The 17,296-nt window shown below is 49.2% G+C and overlaps 1 protein-coding gene across 2 annotated transcripts; it reads right to left on the bottom strand.

The window, feature by feature from the left end:
- Window positions 1-13: 13 nt before the first annotated feature.
- Window positions 14-16,317, bottom strand: INPP5B (inositol polyphosphate-5-phosphatase B). 2 transcript variants are annotated; one of them, XM_034069236.1, is made up of 22 exons: window positions 16,242-16,317; window positions 16,094-16,161; window positions 15,169-15,266; window positions 14,793-14,822; window positions 14,248-14,358; window positions 10,448-10,541; window positions 8,811-8,981; window positions 8,198-8,299; window positions 7,685-7,799; window positions 6,922-7,038; window positions 5,935-6,122; window positions 5,311-5,422; window positions 5,061-5,170; window positions 4,541-4,676; window positions 3,848-3,958; window positions 3,060-3,222; window positions 2,670-2,905; window positions 1,991-2,104; window positions 1,530-1,614; window positions 1,040-1,167; window positions 739-850; window positions 14-452 (listed from the first exon to the last, which is right to left on the bottom strand). In XM_034069236.1, the coding sequence occupies exons 1-22, from the start codon at window positions 16,296-16,298 to the stop codon at window positions 328-330; spliced, it is 2,583 nt and encodes an 860-aa protein (XP_033925127.1). In that variant the 5' UTR covers window positions 16,299-16,317; the 3' UTR covers window positions 14-327. The 2 variants fall into 2 exon arrangements, with proteins under 2 accessions (XP_033925127.1, XP_033925128.1); XM_034069237.1 differs by lacking the exons at window positions 14,248-14,358; window positions 14,793-14,822; window positions 15,169-15,266; window positions 16,094-16,161; window positions 16,242-16,317 and adding an exon at window positions 13,777-13,841.
- Window positions 16,318-17,296: the final 979 nt, after the last annotated feature.

The raw sequence follows: 17,296 nt of genomic DNA, 5'->3' as shown, positions 1-17,296 counted from the left end.
GCAGATCAGCTGATAAAAAGCACTGAGAACTCTTTATTTAAATAACACAGACTTGAAAGCCTGAGGTTTAATACAACATAAATAAAATACAGTGTTAAGTATCAGCTTCTACATTTCTGCTTGTCTACGTACAGCTTATTTAGAAATCTTATATACTTTACACCTTAAACAGTGACAGCTGATTCAGACTCCCTGCTCTTGCCTTCAAAAGCCATAGATTGTACAAAATCCTGTGATATGTATAAAAAGAAAAGCCAGTATACTGTACAAACCCAGTATTTTTACAGTCATTTGATACCTAAAAATAAGATTAGCTGCATCTGAGATTCACGGTAGATTGTCTTCTCTCAAGAGGAACTGATGGATAAATTGCTGAGCTTTACTCTTTTCAGTTATATCAGGTGGAGGGTGTCCAGGAGGAGGTCGAAGTAACAAGCCACCAAATATACTGGCTGTATTCATTAAAGAAAAGAGAAATCAATAAAGCAGACAGGAAGAGGAATCAATAAAGCAAGGGTAACCCCCCAACCCCGGTCAGTCAGAGACAGCACCTGCCTTCAGAATGGGGTAAGATAAGGCTGGTGACCCACACACCTCACTTAGGCTGCTGCAGTGACTGGTTTCCTAGGGACTGCTCATTGCTAAATGCTTCAGAGCAGTGAGGCCACGACTGTGCTCACACTTGTTACTCGCACTGCCACCCCCCTCTGAACAGAAGGGGTGTTGTGCTCTCCTTACCGAGAATGTTCACATCCAAATGGTTTTTCCCTGAATTTTTCAGTAGTTCCCGTAGAAATGCCATGAGATAGTCAAACACATTCTTATGGCACACTGGCAGGTTAGAGATAATCTGAGGAGGGGAGAAAAAACAGCATTTATATTGAAGACACAGCAATGGCTTAACAGCATCTATTACCAACACCACCCTTTCTGGCCTTCATAACCAAAAGTATCATTCCTGAGAGCAAAAACTAGTCTGGGCATAACCCAGTTTGCCTGCCCTCCCTCTGGAACTAGAGAACAGTGAAGCCAACAATACCTGGCAGCTCTGGGGGTAGTTGTTGGCACTCTCCAAACAGCTGCTGTAGAACCTGGAGCAGATGACCGGCTCAGGCAGGCTTTCCAGGAAGAGCAGCAGGGCTTCTGCTACCGAGTGGTTGCTGCCAACTGATCCAAAGAGGGTTAAGGAAGAGGCAAGTACAATGTCACATTTCTGCTGAAACATTCATCTTTGCCTAAGTCTCTAAAAACCTCTCCTATTGTTCACAGCTTTGAGTTACATCACTTCACGTAGCAAGCTGTTTCCTTTGGCAGTTGGGCTCTTACATGATTCATCGACACTGCAAGGAATTAGTGGAGGCATTAGTGCTGACAACAAGGAGTAGCAGAAACTGCAGAGCTCAGTCACCCCCAAGATGAGATACAATGATTTAAAAACCATAGTGGAGCACAGCAGATTGATCAAATCCTTTCCAGCTTTGATCACTGAGGTGCAGTGAGCTTTACCAGACATCAGGCTGAAAGGATACAGAGGGTATCGTGCATTCCTTTGTCCAAACAGTCTCGGATTTGCTCAAATTCAGATCTGAGGCCTGGTTGCTGAAAGAGATCCTCCTGCAAAGACCAGCAGACATCCTCACGTGAAATAAAAGTTATTTGGATACATAGAGCAAAGTTGTTGTAATCTGGCTCGAAAAAACCTCTCTAAATTGTTAGGTATCAGCACAAATCTCACCATGAGGAGCTCTAGCAGGGCTGCTGTGCAATAGCAAGCAATGCAGGAGGGAGGCTGGTGATGCAAGCCACACACAGACAAGGTCACCGGCCTGAAATGGTGCAACCCGGAGCACCAGGACCACTTATCTCAATGCCCTTTATCTCTCTCTACCATTGGCCACAGTTCACAATGACTGCTATTGCCAGTATCCTCTTCAAAACGAAACCCAATGCAAACCAGTTGTTTTGAGTTTACAGTACGAACGCTGCCCACCTGCTGGGAAGCGTTGCGGTACAAGTGATCCACCATCATCCACAGCTCTTTTGGGATGTCCATTGGCTTTTCAGCTGGAACAGCATCATCACTCATTTCTAGTGGCATCAGGGTCTGAGGGAAGGAGGTGTGGGGAGAGGGGGAACAAAGAAAGGGAGTAAAAAAGGCAGCTAGCCAAGTTCTTGCTAATACCTGAGAGTTAAGACTTGCTGAGAAACTGCAGCTTCACTCACAACTTCATGCAAGACTAGTACAACAGGCACATTTGTATCTGAAGTCCAGACAGAAGAAACAAGCTGCTCTCATAAACATGCTTCATGTGCACGGAGCTCTATAGAAGCATTACATCATGCCTCACATCTACACACACATCTCCATTCCATGCGGAGAAAGCCAAAGGCTTGGGGAAAAGATCCACATTCAGAAGTTGCACACCTTTTTTAAACATGCAGGCAGAGCAAATGGATCTTACTTCCAGTGCTCTCTATATAAATGGGTTGGTTCCTCCACGTGAAGAACTAGGGCAGGGTGTGCAGACGGTGCACTGGAGAGCACAAGCTGTATCAGCATTCTCAGACTATGGACCAGGGAAGCGGAAGAAGGCTCTTTAGGGATAAAGACTTAACATCTAGTTTAATGGTTCTTGTGGGTTCAGAAGAGACTCTGGTCTGAAACTCACAAGTTTCCGAATGGATTCTGCTGACATATCCTGGATCGGTTCCCTCATGTGACACAGAGTATGAATGGGAGACCCAAAGCAACTTGGCAAGTAGTTGCCTGTTACAGATAGAAAATAATCCTTCCCCCTGTTCAGGTGTAAGACCAAGATATCTTCAAGTTTTTCCTCTCCAGAGTTTAGGTGTGTCGCTGTAGATTTATTAACAAACACCTCCAGCTCAATTGTGATCTCAGCATCTGCCACAAGACAAAAACCCCAACATACTTCATTACAAAAAGGTATTAAACCACTAAACCTGCAAACAGGCAGAGGAGTCTCAAAACAGCAGAGAGAACTAAGACACAAGGTGACAACAGTAGCTCATTGACAGATGAACAATGAGGAGCTCACCTGAGAGCAGAAAGCCCTTACTGGGATTAGCAATGAGCCACTCCTTGCAGTAGCTTTCCTCATCTGGTTTGCTGATAAATTCGAACTGGCAGGGCACTTGTCCATTGCGGATTGTAAACCTCTCCACTTGCAGCTGCATGTATTTCACATCCTCAAAATGGAACTAGAAACAGATACCAGTCACCATTATCAGGCAAGTCCACCTTGCCAAGCACCAGCAGCAATTCCTGTCCTGTGGTTTAATCATTAAGCAGCACAATACTCAGATTAACCCCATTGCTCCTACATCTCATCTCTTCCAGGACTACACAGGATTACATTTGCTTACTCTATATGCTAAGTTAACTGTATCAGTGGGCCCTTTAAAACAAACATTCCCCTCAAATAACCTCAATGAAACCTGAGAACAAGATAACTAAAGCCCCAAATGTCTCATTTGCTTATCTTTTTTAGGCCCCAAAACAAAGTAAATGCCAGTTTTGTGACCTTCTCCAAATCCTCCAGAATTTACATGTTATCTTTCAAAGAACAAGTCAGAGCAAGGGCCACAAACTGTCCTTTTACTCTCACCCCACCTCAAGGAGCAGCCCAGCCTATGTTTCAGTGTGGTACTGTGGATGGAATTGACCTGCATCTACACAGAAACTACTATTTCTAGGCTTGTAAACAGAGACCAGTTGGAAGACAAACTATTATTGCTCTTTGGAACCAGACCCCATGGTCTAGAATCCATCTTCTACCAATGGAATATGGTGTCTAGGGAATCACAGCCCAGGAACATACCCTACCTCTCTCCGTGAAAGGGTCACCGAGGGAATGTTGGCGTTCTCCAGCTTATCCAGGGAGCGCACTATTTCCTCAAAGGCTTTTCGGTAGAGCTCCTTATCCACAACTTTCACCTGAAAAGGACACACACTGCAGCAACAGGCACTGACTGTGGGAGAGCTGTAACACAGCTGGAAACATGAGGTGATTTGATTTTAGCAGCACACCAGTGTATACAACATGTAATGAACAGAACCACCTGGAGCACTCACACTCCAACATCCCCTGGGGATCCAACAGTAAAGGACCTTGCCATAACTAGCAAGTAGTAGTAGAGCAGCTCTTGTGGGTTTTCCTTACATAAAAGCCTGACAACACTCTGCTGTGTTATTTGATGGAGAATTCCTGCACTGCAAGTTTCTGTGTTATTAGGAAAATAACGAAAAAAAAGGCAAAAGAACACTTCTGAACAAACACCTCCAGATACTCAGGCATTACTCTGCTTCATTGAGTCATTTAACACAACCCTGGCTTACTAGAACCACAGTCCTACCTCAGCATCTTATCTAGCCCACCTTTTAAACCATTGTTCTCCATGGATGCCATAAAAGCAAGAGGAGAGAGAATCTGGCAGGAGAAGCTGCCCCCTCCTTCCTGCTCTCAACACACAGAGCACAAGGTCAGCAAGTTATTTCCTTCAGCACTGATGTACTTACCCCAATTTCAAACACGGAGCTAACTGGCTTATGATCACTGATCTTCAAAGCCATATGGCTGCGATAGCTCAGCTGGGTGATGTTCTGCCCTTTCCAGAGTATCCGATCACACCAGGCTGGAATGCGACACTTCTCACTACAACAGAGGTCCAAATGAGTTTCCAGGCACAGTGCAGGTGGGGCAGCAATGCAAGGCACAATCCTGCTCTCCCATAAGCTTGGTGTTTTGTTGATGTTGTGTGGACCTAGGTCTCTACCAAAGTTGTATTTTCTACAGTTACTTTTAGTAGATATAAATGTCTACTACTAGGTATCTCTGTAGCATGCTTTACTTTCTACTTCTTTACTACCTCCAGTGGAAGGTATCCCTGCCTGTGGCAGGGGCTTAGAACTGGATGAGCTTTAAGGTCCAACCCAACAGCTATAACCTCGGAACTGCTCCTATTTATAGCAATTAGCTCTGCCATTCTTTTTAGCTTTATTTCCTTTGGCAGCATCACACATGAGGCACCCACTGTACCTTGTGTCCCAGTCATCACAGCCAGCATCGTATTTGTATGTTGGCTGGAAAGAAATCTCTCCCTCTGTAAAGCCTTCAAAGGCTGCATTTGCATCCATTTGCCTCTTTAGCTAGGAAAGAAAAAAGGATGAAAAATGTAATTTTCAGTAAGCTCAAGCACAGTTCCCATATGAGCTAAAAGGAAGATGTCCAGCCCTGCAGTTTCTAACCAGCACCCTCCGGCTCCACCTGCAGGTAGGTGAGACAGTACCTGGTCATACTGGCAAAGCTCTAGAAATGCTTTCTCATCTACAAGCTGCTTCACTTGTGCCACATCCAGATCCTCCAGGCGATAGTTGAGGTCACCCAACCACAGAATCACACTGAAAGAGAACGTACACCACAAGTCTGCACAGAGGCCTGAGGATGCCCAAACCACCCAGTGCCAGCAGGAGCTCTTCTTCAGCAGGATCAGGTGGATGCTTCTGCATCACAGAGAACAAGACTGAAAACTTGAAAGAGAAGCTACATTTTCTGCCTTTGCTGGGTTTAATTCCTACTCTGTGTGTTGGTCATTGTCTCTTAATAACTGGTTCTTTTAATGGTCCACACTCATTAAAGCCCACAACCCACTTGGGAAATTGATGCATATTATCACCCCGTTCCCACTCCATGCTTGAAAACGAAAGAACCTGGAATAGCATAAGAAGGCAAGGGACTTGTCAGCACTGTATGGGTACCACTCTGAAAACCAGGCTTATGGTAAAGCATTTCTGGCCCCTGCAGATCACAGGGCACCCCTTCTTACAACCCTGCTGAAAGAACATCATGGCCCAGTACATTCAGATGGTTATTCCTTGCCACATGCAACAATTCCCAGAGTTAGGAAGCATACTCATGTTTGCCAATAGTGAGAGGGGGCAAATCTGGATCTGACTGGCAGAATTGCATCCGAGAGCAGATGTCTTTGAAGTCCTGGTTCCTCCGCTCATATTCCTCCATGTGAGCTGCGAGGTGGGAATTCACAATGCACACACTAGTGTTATGGAACTTAAACCTTATGGCAACACCACCTTTGTTACCCTGAAAGATAAAGACAAAGACATTGGTCAGAAGCTTCTACATAACAGATGAATCCACAAAGGAGTTACTCAAAGTGGCCAAGCCAAAAGACATTGAGGCAGATGGTTTAACTGCAGAGGAAGGGAAAGGCTGAAAATGCCACTGACAATTAGTGCATGAATTGAAGCCAGTAACTCAAGTGAAGGTTGCACACAGCAAGCACACAGAGTTCAGTTTGTAAGTCAGGAATTAGCTACCACAAAAGGAAAGTAAAATCACTAAAAGATCTGCTCCATTATTTCAGCAAGTCTTGAAACCAATTTAGCCACAGACTGCATCTTTTAACACAAACCAGAAGACAGTTGTAAATGGAGGGGGAAGCACATGGCTTAGCTGGTCAAACCCACCACTGACAAAGTATAAAAACTACAGAAACTACATTCAAAGGGCACAGATTTCATTCAGTGGTGTGGAATGTGCAATCTGGATAGACACGCTCATGTTTCTTCTACTCACGTCTCCCTGTGTTACTTGCTTTGGGCAGAACCACAGCCAGCATCAAAATCACATGAGAGCCAGGCCCCACACAGCCCAGCACATGCAATCAGGAAGAAAAGGCCTTCAGAGATTCTCCCTCAAGGTCTTTGAGCCTTTGCAAGCAGAGGGCAACTCCCTCTGGCAACACCCGGAGCTGGCAAGAGGACAGGACTAGGTGCTTGCAAAGGCAGCTGTGTCCCTCAGCTGGAGGAATAACCACTACATTTAAGCAGAGGGGCTCTCCACGGCTTTTCTCCATCTCACACACAGTGGCCATTCTTACCATCCTTCCCATGATTCCAGTTCCCACAGTCTCAGCTTCCACCTCAGAGATGTTCAAAGCAAGTTCGGCTTTCACATACAACAGAAGCATGATTCCCACAAGCCGCACAAGTTTCACCTGAAAAACAGATCCTGTTCCATTAAATACTTGAATGGGAGAGGTTTGGAGTGAGAAGGAACATCACCTCCCAGTCCAGAACACAGGTCACCAAAATACAGATGGAGAAAGAGAGAATTCCAAGCTCATCCAACAGAGCAGCCAGGCCCACAAGCGATCCCAGCAGCACAGCACAGGGAAGAGCCAGGGACCAGCACCCCAGTAAATGAAGCTGAAGCCCAAAGCAAAACCTCCAGCACAGGCACAGCTCATGGAAGGAGCTTCCCTTCAACAACAGTGACAAGAAACAAGAAACCTAAGGAGCAGGAGCCAAAACGTAAGTAGCATTCCTACCAAGATACCTTCACAACATCATTCCACCATGCCCTGTGGAGACAGACATGGAAGAAGCTAAGATACTTCCTATTCTCTTCCCCCATGACAGCAGGAGCTTCCTTTATGCATGGATGCCTAGCTCTGGTCTCCTGTCTTGCCCTCACCTTGGTACCCTGCACAGCAACCCTCCCTGCTTCACCTTCAGAGTGCTTCTGCCTGACCAAGAGTTATAGACAAGGAACCTCTGGAAGTCACAGCAACTGAGAACAAGAAAAACCAAAGAGAAAAGAGGCCCAAGTGGAAATCAAACCTCCCCAAAAGCCGCATTTACCTTTGCGTATTTGGCATCTGGGTGAAGACTGTCAGTTACAGCTTTAAACCACTCCTCTTCCTTCGGTGTGTCATTGAAAAAGAAGGCTTCTTTACTCAGATCAAGCTCCTGGAAACTGTGTTAAGAGGAAGGAACCCATGGATGCATGCACTGGTTTATAGCTTTCCAACCCTTCCCTCTAGGAAAGAACTGAATCAATTTATACTCACTACATTTATAACTGAAAACTCAAATTCAGTTACGCAGATTTTAGAGGTATATTAAGTGTAAAAAGCTCAATTACTATTAGGATTAAACTGAACAACATTAAAGATTTTGGAACACTCAGAATTCAGGCAGTACCAGATTTACAGCCCTTCCAAGCTGTGCAAACACACACTCTAAAGCTGTGCAATGGAGTCAGTGCAAACATTCCTCAGCTGTAGCGTCTCGGCTAAACCTCCATGCTACCAATTCAGAGGCAAGCAACCCACGGTTAAGGTGTGGAAGGATGGGCCAGAAGGAGACACTCACCCCAAACAGTAGATGTCTGGAGGCTCAGCATCACATCTCAGCCAGGGCTGGAGGCTCTCTTTGGGTGACTGACCGTTCACATTGTATGTCCCCACAAAAAATCTGCAAAGAGAGTCACTAAATCCCAGCGCTGCAATTGTAGAGCTGATGGAAATACCCCTCTTAGTAACCCGTGTACTGAATACTACACATAACTGATTAGAAGTAACATGTTTCCAGGGGGGAATTAGGAAAATGTGACAAAATGTAAAGCCCTAAAATGATTTAATTACAGCAGCATCTTTAAAGACAACACACATATTTACATGTAGGATAGAAAAGAAAGAAAACTACATGACAAGCAGTGAACAGAGCAGTGAGAGAGGCCAGAGGTGCACAGAACTGATGCATATCCAGACACAGTCTGAAATAAGCACAGGGAAAAGTCATTTTATAAAGGCCATTTTCTCAACGAGAACCAGGAGGCCTCAACAGAGACATGAATGAAATTCTCCAGGTGAGGAAAGCAAGCTCTTCTAGGAAGTACGGATCACACCTAGCATACATCAAACCTAGATGAAATAACAGCTTATGCTAAGAAACTTACACCCCACAAGAAGCAGCTCTCCATTACCTGAAGTTCTGGATGTATGTGTAGGAACCCTCCTGTTGTAGAAGCTGAGATTTAACAATAGTATCTCGTAGTCCAAACTTTGGCTCTGATAAGATTGAAGCCTTGTCTGACACCATGACGCTGGAGGACCGCACCATTTCAGTTGTCACTTCAAGTTTGGGTTTGTTTTGCCTGGAAACAAAAGCAAAACTGTGTGATGAAACCCAGGGTATGCACACACCCTGAACAGCTTCTTTCTGCCACCAAGGACTTGATTCACGTTTATCTCTTTCACTGATGATAATCAATGTTTGGGATAAGCAAACAAGACCAAAAGGAGCATTTCTTGTATCGATAGATAACACCAGTGTAACTGAAATAACAACTGGTTTTCACTAATGTGGTGCAACCTGTTGGTTCACAGCAGGCCTTACCCACAGCTCAATGTTGATACAAAACCTGTACACCTTTCCTGCTTCCTGGAGCAAGGAGATGCAAATCTCATCTCCTGCTGCCCCTGCTCAGCCCTTCTGACCTCAGCAGAAGCAAAGCCTCTGGTGGAAAACTCCCAGCTCTGCCTAGCAAGGAGGCAGCACAGAATGGGTGGAGGTAGGGCTGGTTTTATTTAGTATCTCATGGCTCTGCAAACTGCTTTTGCAACAGCACTAATGCCACAGCTTGGGAGTTCCCACACCAAAAGGATGATGATAAGAATTTAAGGTCACCAACTTGCACACCAGTGCCAAGGACAGCACACAGGCTTTGAAGGATACACAGCAAGGTCCACAAAGTCCTGGGAACTGGAAAATGAAACTGTGACATTTTAAGAGTATATCTATGGGACAGGGTGGCCCTAAGCCAAAGCTCTCTGAATTCCAAATAAACAAGGCTAGCGGCTCCTGTCCTACTAAACTTCCAAACCATGCCCAAATAGGGGACTAACAGGACTGTCCCTGAGAGGCTGCACTGAAATTCCCACTAAAGCTCTGACAGCAGCATCCTTGTGCTGAACTTTCTCCTCTCCTAACTACAATCTGCAGACTCTTATCTCCAACAGTTGACAACTTCTGCTCTAGATTCCACTCCTCTGGGGACTGCAGCCGATGCAGCTGCTCCCAGATGGACCCAGATAATGCAGCCCCAAGATTGCTCGAGCACTGGTGTGCACAGACCTCACGTGCTGCCACCAGAGATGAACTTCCCCAGCCGGTTTCCCACTGAAAACAAGGAAGTAGAAAGATCACTGTGCTTTCTTTTTCTTTCTCTAGACATCAAAGCACCAAGAATCTGCCCATCGCAGTTCATTCCATCCACATGCAATAGGGTACCCAGAACTTATATATATTTACTGTCACTCTACAGAGATCATAGAGCTGTAGCTAAACCAGCAAAGAAACATTGCCAACAAATTTACTCCTCACTAGAGCTTCCACAAAGAGCTGATGTGCACAACTCTCCCTTCACGTGAACACTCCATGGCAGTGTTCAAGGCCCACACAGGGGCTTGCAGCAAGCTGCTCTAAGTGGAAGCTGTCCCTGCCCATGGCAGCAGGTTAGAACTGGGTGAGCTTTAAGGTCCCTTCCAACCCAAACCAGGCTGGGATTCTGTGATTCAAGTGCTTCACCAAAAACTACACAAAAAGAGAGAGATACCATACCCAGCAGCACTTCTATCAGTGCTGTCGTAGCTCCGGTTCTGAGTAACCACCAGCTTTTTTCCATTCTGTTTGACACCTTCAGAGCCAACCACTTCTGCAAAGAAAAACAACAAAACCAAAGAGCTTCACATTTAACACAAAATGGTCTTTAATTTAACAACACACTCATGCACACACTGGCAAAAAGCTGTCGGCACAATATTAGATCTGTGTGGAGAAACAAAGCACCCCACAGCCTCTCTTTGTTACCTAAGAGATCTAACTTAATGTGACAGAACTGTTCCATGATGATGCAGCTTCCCCTCTAGAGGAAGAACTGGCACTAGGATGTGGTGGAGTCACAGAAAGCAGCAGAGCTGGTGGCTCTGCATCAGAGCTAAGCCAAACCAGGACTTAGCAGCACAAAATCCAAGGCTTTATCCTAGGAATCTAAAAAATGTAGGTTAATAACAGGGTTTTCCTTTCTGAAGGAAAGCAGGAAGTACAAAGAAAGGCAAAGGAAGAAAAAACAACCCCCCAAAAACCACACTGCCATTTAAAGGGTTTCTACTTATCTACAAGCACACAGGAAAGCACAAGCATCTCCCCACTCGAGACTGTGTAGACCAGTCACCACATGAGCCCACTGTACCGCAACAGAAACAAGTGCCTCAGTGCAAAACAACCACCTCAAGATGCTGCCACTAAGCACACAAATCTAATGATGATATAGAAACTGTTCTTAAGATTCTAAGGTTCCAGTCATTGAGCTGAGCTGCTCTTGCAGTGAGCACAGCCCAGAAGAACTAAAATGTTATTGTTGTCATAACACATGCTCCAGGACAAGAGCACAAACCAGAAATAGAACCTGAAGGACTTTTACGGAGGCATCCAGAATATAAACAACCTGACAAGAAGTGGCCGTGTTCTCAGCTTGGAAAACCTCTTCTGCCCAAGAGCCCTCTGAATATAAAGACTGTGTAAGAGGATTTATCAGAGCCTGGCTACAGAAGAGCCCGTGACTCAGACCTCATTATGGATCACGCAGCCAAAGCCACACAGGGCCGAACAGGAGTGTATACAGCTCAGAGATGTGCTGTGAAGCCTGGTCTTGGTGAGCTGGGATGGAGCTCACCACAGTACTTCATACAGGCATTAAATACTGCATCAGCGCTGTCTGAGCCTCTGCAAGCTCTCCTGTAAAGACCAAGCAATGTAGAGAGATAGGACAAGAGCTTTAAGCTAAAAGAGAGAAGATTTAGAGTAGATATTGGGCACAAGTTCTTCCCTGTGAGGGTGCTGAGGCGCTGGCACAGGGTGCCCAGAGAAGCTGTGGCTGCCCCATCCCTGGCAGTGTTCAAGGCCAGGTTGGACACAGGGGCTTGGAGCAGCTGCTCCAGTGGAAGGGGTCCCTGCCTGTGGCAGGGGTTGGAGCTGGAGGAGCTTTAAGGTTCCTTCCAACCCAAACCACTCCAAGACCCTATGACTTGCATCCTGCTCAGTGCTGCTGACACAGCCACTACATGATCCATAGACCACAGTCATGGATCACACTTTGGAATTTTAACCTCATTAGCAGAAATTAGTTTCAGGTAGGATTCTCCTAAGAAAGCCACCATGGAAAAGGGCTGTTTCCCTGGGGCAAATTTATATCTAGATACAGACTGCTCTAGCCAGGGGGATCTATGGGTTAGCAAACTGGAGTATTTAGCAAGGTTCAATAAGTGAACTGGGTACAGAAATGAAGAGCTATGTGCAGAGATTACAGAAGAGCAGGAAGTGCACAGTCTGAATCAGGCAGGATTTGCAGCTAAAGGAGATTTAAGCAGGAATAAAGATGTTTCTGTTAAAAACATGCACTGACATTATAGTGTTTTCCACAGCAGGAAAATGAATTTACACGTTAAGTGTTCGGAAGGGAGAATTAAATTAGCCCTGCCATTAGCTAGATGAGCCTTAGCCAGTCTGCTCTCTGCTTAATGGAAGCGTAAGCAGCAATCCATGCAGGACTGGGCTACTCCAGCCTGGAGGGAAGTTGCCTCTCTTCAGGGTTGCAAATGAAGCAGCACCACAGTTGTGACTGGGACTGCACAGAGAGAGGCTGTTGAGTAGGGGCTTTAACCAAAACTGTGAACAGAAACCGTACAAGTGAAGTACATTTAAATCCCTTTATAGACGCTCTCATTCACCAGCCAGCTTTAGTTCACAGAGGAGGTAACAAACTAACATCACTTTACTATCTATCAAATTGCATCAGGGAAGATTTAGGTTGGGTATTAGGACAAATGTCTTCACCAAGAGGTTTATCAAGCACTGGAACAGGCTGCCCAGGGCAGTGGTGGAGTCCCCATCCCTGGATGTTGCCCTTAGGGACATGGTTTAGAGATGGACTTGGCAGTGCTGAGTTAATGGTTGGACTCCATCCTAACGGCCTTGTCCAACATAAACTGTTCTATGATTCAACTAGCAAATGGCAGTATTTATACAGTATTTAAATGTGCTTTGATTTGCATATCAAAGTTGCTATCTCAGTATGCATGTTAATTTAAGGACAGAATGAGACACAGTTATTCCTGGAAGATAAAACCTCATTCTGTGCTTATGTTCCAAAAGACCCCAAAGGATGGAAGAGAGCATCTTCCTCTGCTAATACAAGAGGAAAGAACCAAAACCAAACCAACCAAAACTCCTGGTGCAAAAAGCCTGGACTCCTCTGATGCAAGATCATAAAACCACACAATCCCAGGCTGGAAGGGACCTCGAGGATCACCTGGTCCAACCTGTCTGGTCAAAACAACACCTATAGTCCTAAACACAATGAAGCCTTGAAAAGGCAACTTGGCCAAAACTCAGAGGCACGATCTGATAGGGGAGCTTCTTCCCAAGGAGCTCACCATTCATAGGGTGTTACTGCGCTCTAGAAACAACAAAACCACAACAACAAAGGGCCGGGGCTGTGTTTCGTTCAGCCTGTTTTGCCTCCCGAGCACAAGATACGCCCAGGTCTCTCCCAGCCCGTTCCAGACTCCACATTCTCAAACGAGGGGCCCGTCCCGCACTGCAACCCCCAAGTTCGCCCCTTCCCTCCTCTGCTCTGCCATCGAGGAATCGCTGCTGTGCGCCGCGTGTCCCCACACCTGCGCTCCGCACACAGCGAAGCTGCCGCCGGGCCGGGCCGGGCCGAGCCGAGCCGAGCCGGACACACCGGAGCCTTGCGATCCGCGCCGCGGCCGTCGGCCCCCGCAGAGCGGCCGTGCCCGAGCCCCAGCGTTCCCCGCATCGCTCCGGGCTCCGCTCAGCGCAGCTCCCCCGCCCGCCCCGTCCCTCCCTCCGGTGGGACCCGAGCTCACCTCGGCGGAGCCGCCCGCCCGCGGACATCACCGGAGCTCGGCTCCGCCACCGGCCCCGGCCCCAGCGCCCGCCCCGGCTCAGCACCGCCCCAGCGCCCGCCCCGTTCCGGCCGCAGGCGGCTCCGGGCGCGCCTCCCGCAGGGGTCGATCCAGGCGCTCGGAGCCCCGTGCGGGCGCCGATCCTCGCCTCGGGGGCCGGAAGGGCAACGGGAGGACAGGGCGAGAGGGAGGGCACAGGCCGGGAGCTCTGCTTGGCCCTCACCGGCTCCAGAGAGGCTCCGGTGCAGCCTCTGGGCAGCAGGTACCAGCATCTGCTCAGCGCACACCCCGAGCATCCCTGCCGAGCCACGCTGCGACCTGTAGCAACTGTGGGCAAGTTTCAGGCACTCCTCAGCAGGGAGCAGACGAGTGCGTGTACCTCCATCCACCACCAACCCCCGGGGCACATCCACCCCGTGATGGAGCTCGTACCTGCTGAGCACCGGCTGAGCTCCCGCAGGAAGGCGCGTGTGTGGGAACCGAAAGGCAACTGCACCGTGAATTCATCATCTTCTGAAGTGATCAGGACAGTCACATCACAGCCTGAAGACATGGGGAGAAAAAAGAGCTCGTGGGGTCAGCCCTCAGCGGCTGAGCATCTCCTGCGCTCTGCAGCAGTGGGTTAATGCATGCAGACTTAGCAACAAGCCTCTCCAAGCCACATTTTACATGAGAATGCCATTTTAAAACCAGAAAAGTCAGCATTTATAATAATTTTTACCCTGTTCATTCAGTGACAATGATTAATCTTCCAGCAGCAGTTTAAAAGCCTCTAGAAAAAAACATTCCTTTGGTTGAGTGGGGGGGACAATACTTGTTCACATGAATGAATCACAGCAAACAGCACCCCAAGACCCCCTACAGGAGCCAGACAAGATCCCCCCACTCCATAGTCCAGACCACCAGAGCCCTTGCTCCAACCCCATGGAGCTGCTGCAAGGGGCCAGGAACACCCAAAACACCATAAAAGAACTCACCAAGGACGTGAAGGTCATTGTCAATTACAACTGCAAAGGTAAAACACAGTTCTGGTTACTAAGCAAGGCAACAGGTTTGCAGCCAGCACTGATGAGCTGAGGTTAGCAAGCTCAGTGAGTTCCTCAGATCCCAAGTATGCACAGAGACGGGCAGAGCAAATGTGCTGGGGCTGGGAAAGACATGGGGTGCTCTGGGGTGCAGAGCAATTCATCTATCAGGGCCCTGCCAGCGGTTTGCATGGCACACAGGAGTCACCAGGGACTACAAAATGAATTAGAAATGGGAAGGCTGAATAGATCCCAAATGTCATTAAACAGAACAACAAAGTATGGACTCCAAACTCTTCTTTGGAGGCGGCCGCTAAGCCGTTCGTACCTTCCTCCACTGCAAACCCTGCTGTGATGGGGATGACTTTCTCCAGGCAGACATCCTCAGCCTCGATGGCCATCCGCCGGTGAGTGTATATGTGGATCCTGCAAGCACGGAGCAGACACAGAGGCAATGCCTCCTCAGTTCTGGCATCACTGCAGGTACAGACAGATCCCATCCCATGCAGGAGCACTGGCAAGCACAGCCTCACACCAACCCAAAGCAGTTCTTGACTGAGGGAGGCCAGCAGCCTATCCAGCTGAATCACAGAAGGGTTGGAAGGGACCTTAAAGCTCCTCCAGCTCCAACCCCTGCCACGGGCAGGGACCCCTTCCACTGGAGCAGCTGCTCCAAGCCCCTGTGTCCAACCTGGCCTTGAGCACTGCCAGGGATGGGGCAGCCACAGCTTCTCTGGGCACCCCGTGCCAGCGCCTCAGCACCCTCACAGGGAACAGCTTCTGCCTAAGAGCTCAGCTCAGTCTCCCCTCGGGCAGGTTCAAGCCATTCCCCTTGGCCTGTCCCTACATCCCTTGTCCCAGGCCCCTCTCCAGGTTTCCTGCAGCCCCTTTAGGCACTGGAGCTGCTCTCAGGTCTCCCCTTCAGAAGCCTTCTCCAGGCTAAACAACCATAACAGTGCCCAGTGCTGGCAAATCCACCACTTCCCTGGGGAGGTCATTCCAGTGCCTGGGCATGCACCATTCCCCTCTCGTCTCCAGCCAGCACAGCCCCAGGCACACCCTGTCCCTATCACCCCCGGCTTTCCCATCTCCATCCCCCTTGGACCGAGCACGTTTGTGCCCCGGCGACCCGCAGAGCCCAGGCCTGGCTGTCCGCAGTGACCCCGCTGCCCAGCGGAGCCCATTGCGGCCAAGGACACGGCTCCCAACCGGCCCCGCTGCCACCCCCCCCCCCCCTCGGCCTGGTCACCTACGCGAGCCCGCGGCGGGTCTCCACCAGGCCCAGCAGCCGGCTCCCCCCGGCCAGGACTCCCTGCACCGCCTGCAGCTCAGCGTCAAGGAACGGCAGCGGCGAGACGGGGCCCAGCGGCCTCCCCGCCGCAACCCCGGCGCAAAGGATACGATCCGGCAGGTCTCGCCCTCCGCCAGGCTCTGCTGGATGGCACCGGACTGGTCCATGCCGCGACCCCGCTCAGCACCGGCCGGACCCCCCCTCACCGCGGGGCCTCCCCCTCGGCGCCCGTTACCGGGTCCGCAGCCGCCGCTTTCCGTTACCCTGCCGGAAATAACGGCACCGCCCCGGGAGGGCCCGGCCCCGAGCGGCCGCTGCCGGCAGCGGGATCGGGCCCCGGTGCTGCGGGCAGGGACAGAGCCACACCGGCGGCTCGGTGCGGAGGAACGGGTTAGGGACAGAGCCACACCGGCGGCTCGGTGCGGAGGAACGGGTTAGGGACAGAGCCACACCGGCGGCTCGGTGCGGAGGAACGAGCAGGGACAGAGCCACACCGGCGGCTCGGTGCCGAGGAACGGGCTGGGACAGGGCCACACCGGCGGCTCGGTGCGGAGGAACGGGTTAGGGACAGAGCCACACCGGCGGCTCGGTGCGGAGGAACGGGCAGGGAGGGAGCTCCGGAAGGGTTCATGCCCCCCCGAGAACCAGGACGTGTGCTTCCATCAGGAGCTGTTGTTTCCGTGCTGGATTTAAGGACCCGGGCAGCACAAGTCTGCTTATTATTAATTAGTATTACATTAATAATGATGGGATTTAATTAACACAGAGCGTGTGAAGCATCACCAGTCTGCTGCATGGAGGTGGGGGAGTTTGGCATAAACCAGGTCTTGCCACAGATGTAGGAGCAATAGCCAAGGTTTAGGTGTTAGGAACCCCCAGAGCAGTCCCCATTAACATTAACTGCTCTCCATCTGCCTTCCCACTCCCATCCCTGTGCTCCAGCAGCCATCCAGAATGGATGAGGGACTGCAAAGAGGAAAGGAAAGAACAGCCTGAAACAGTCACTGTCAACCCCTGCTCTTACCAGAAACATAGAGCTGCATGCTGGTTTTGAGACAGAAACCACCCTTGGTTTGGTCCTGTGGATACACTGATCCTGTGGCCTGAATCAAATTCCAAACCCACCCTTGTGCCCTGCTTGGGATGCTCTGGACCCGCACCCTGT

This window comes from Melopsittacus undulatus, chromosome 14 (assembly GCF_012275295.1).
Source record: "Melopsittacus undulatus isolate bMelUnd1 chromosome 14, bMelUnd1.mat.Z, whole genome shotgun sequence".
Classification (NCBI taxonomy): domain Eukaryota; kingdom Metazoa; phylum Chordata; class Aves; order Psittaciformes; family Psittaculidae; genus Melopsittacus; species Melopsittacus undulatus.
This window is presented reverse-complemented; position numbering and strand designations above follow the sequence as displayed.

Coding starts and splice junctions, on each gene's coding strand:
- INPP5B (XM_034069236.1), bottom strand. CDS start 16,298: ATGGACCAGTCCGGTGCCATCCAGCAGAGCCTGGCGGAGGGCGAGACC. Junction 6,123..6,921: donor CTGGAATCATGGGAAGGATG/GTAAGAATGGCC, acceptor TTTATCTTTCAG/GGTAACAAAGGTGGTGTTGC. Junction 1,615..1,990: donor ACCGCAACGCTTCCCAGCAG/GTGGGCAGCGTT, acceptor TGGTCTTTGCAG/GAGGATCTCTTTCAGCAACC.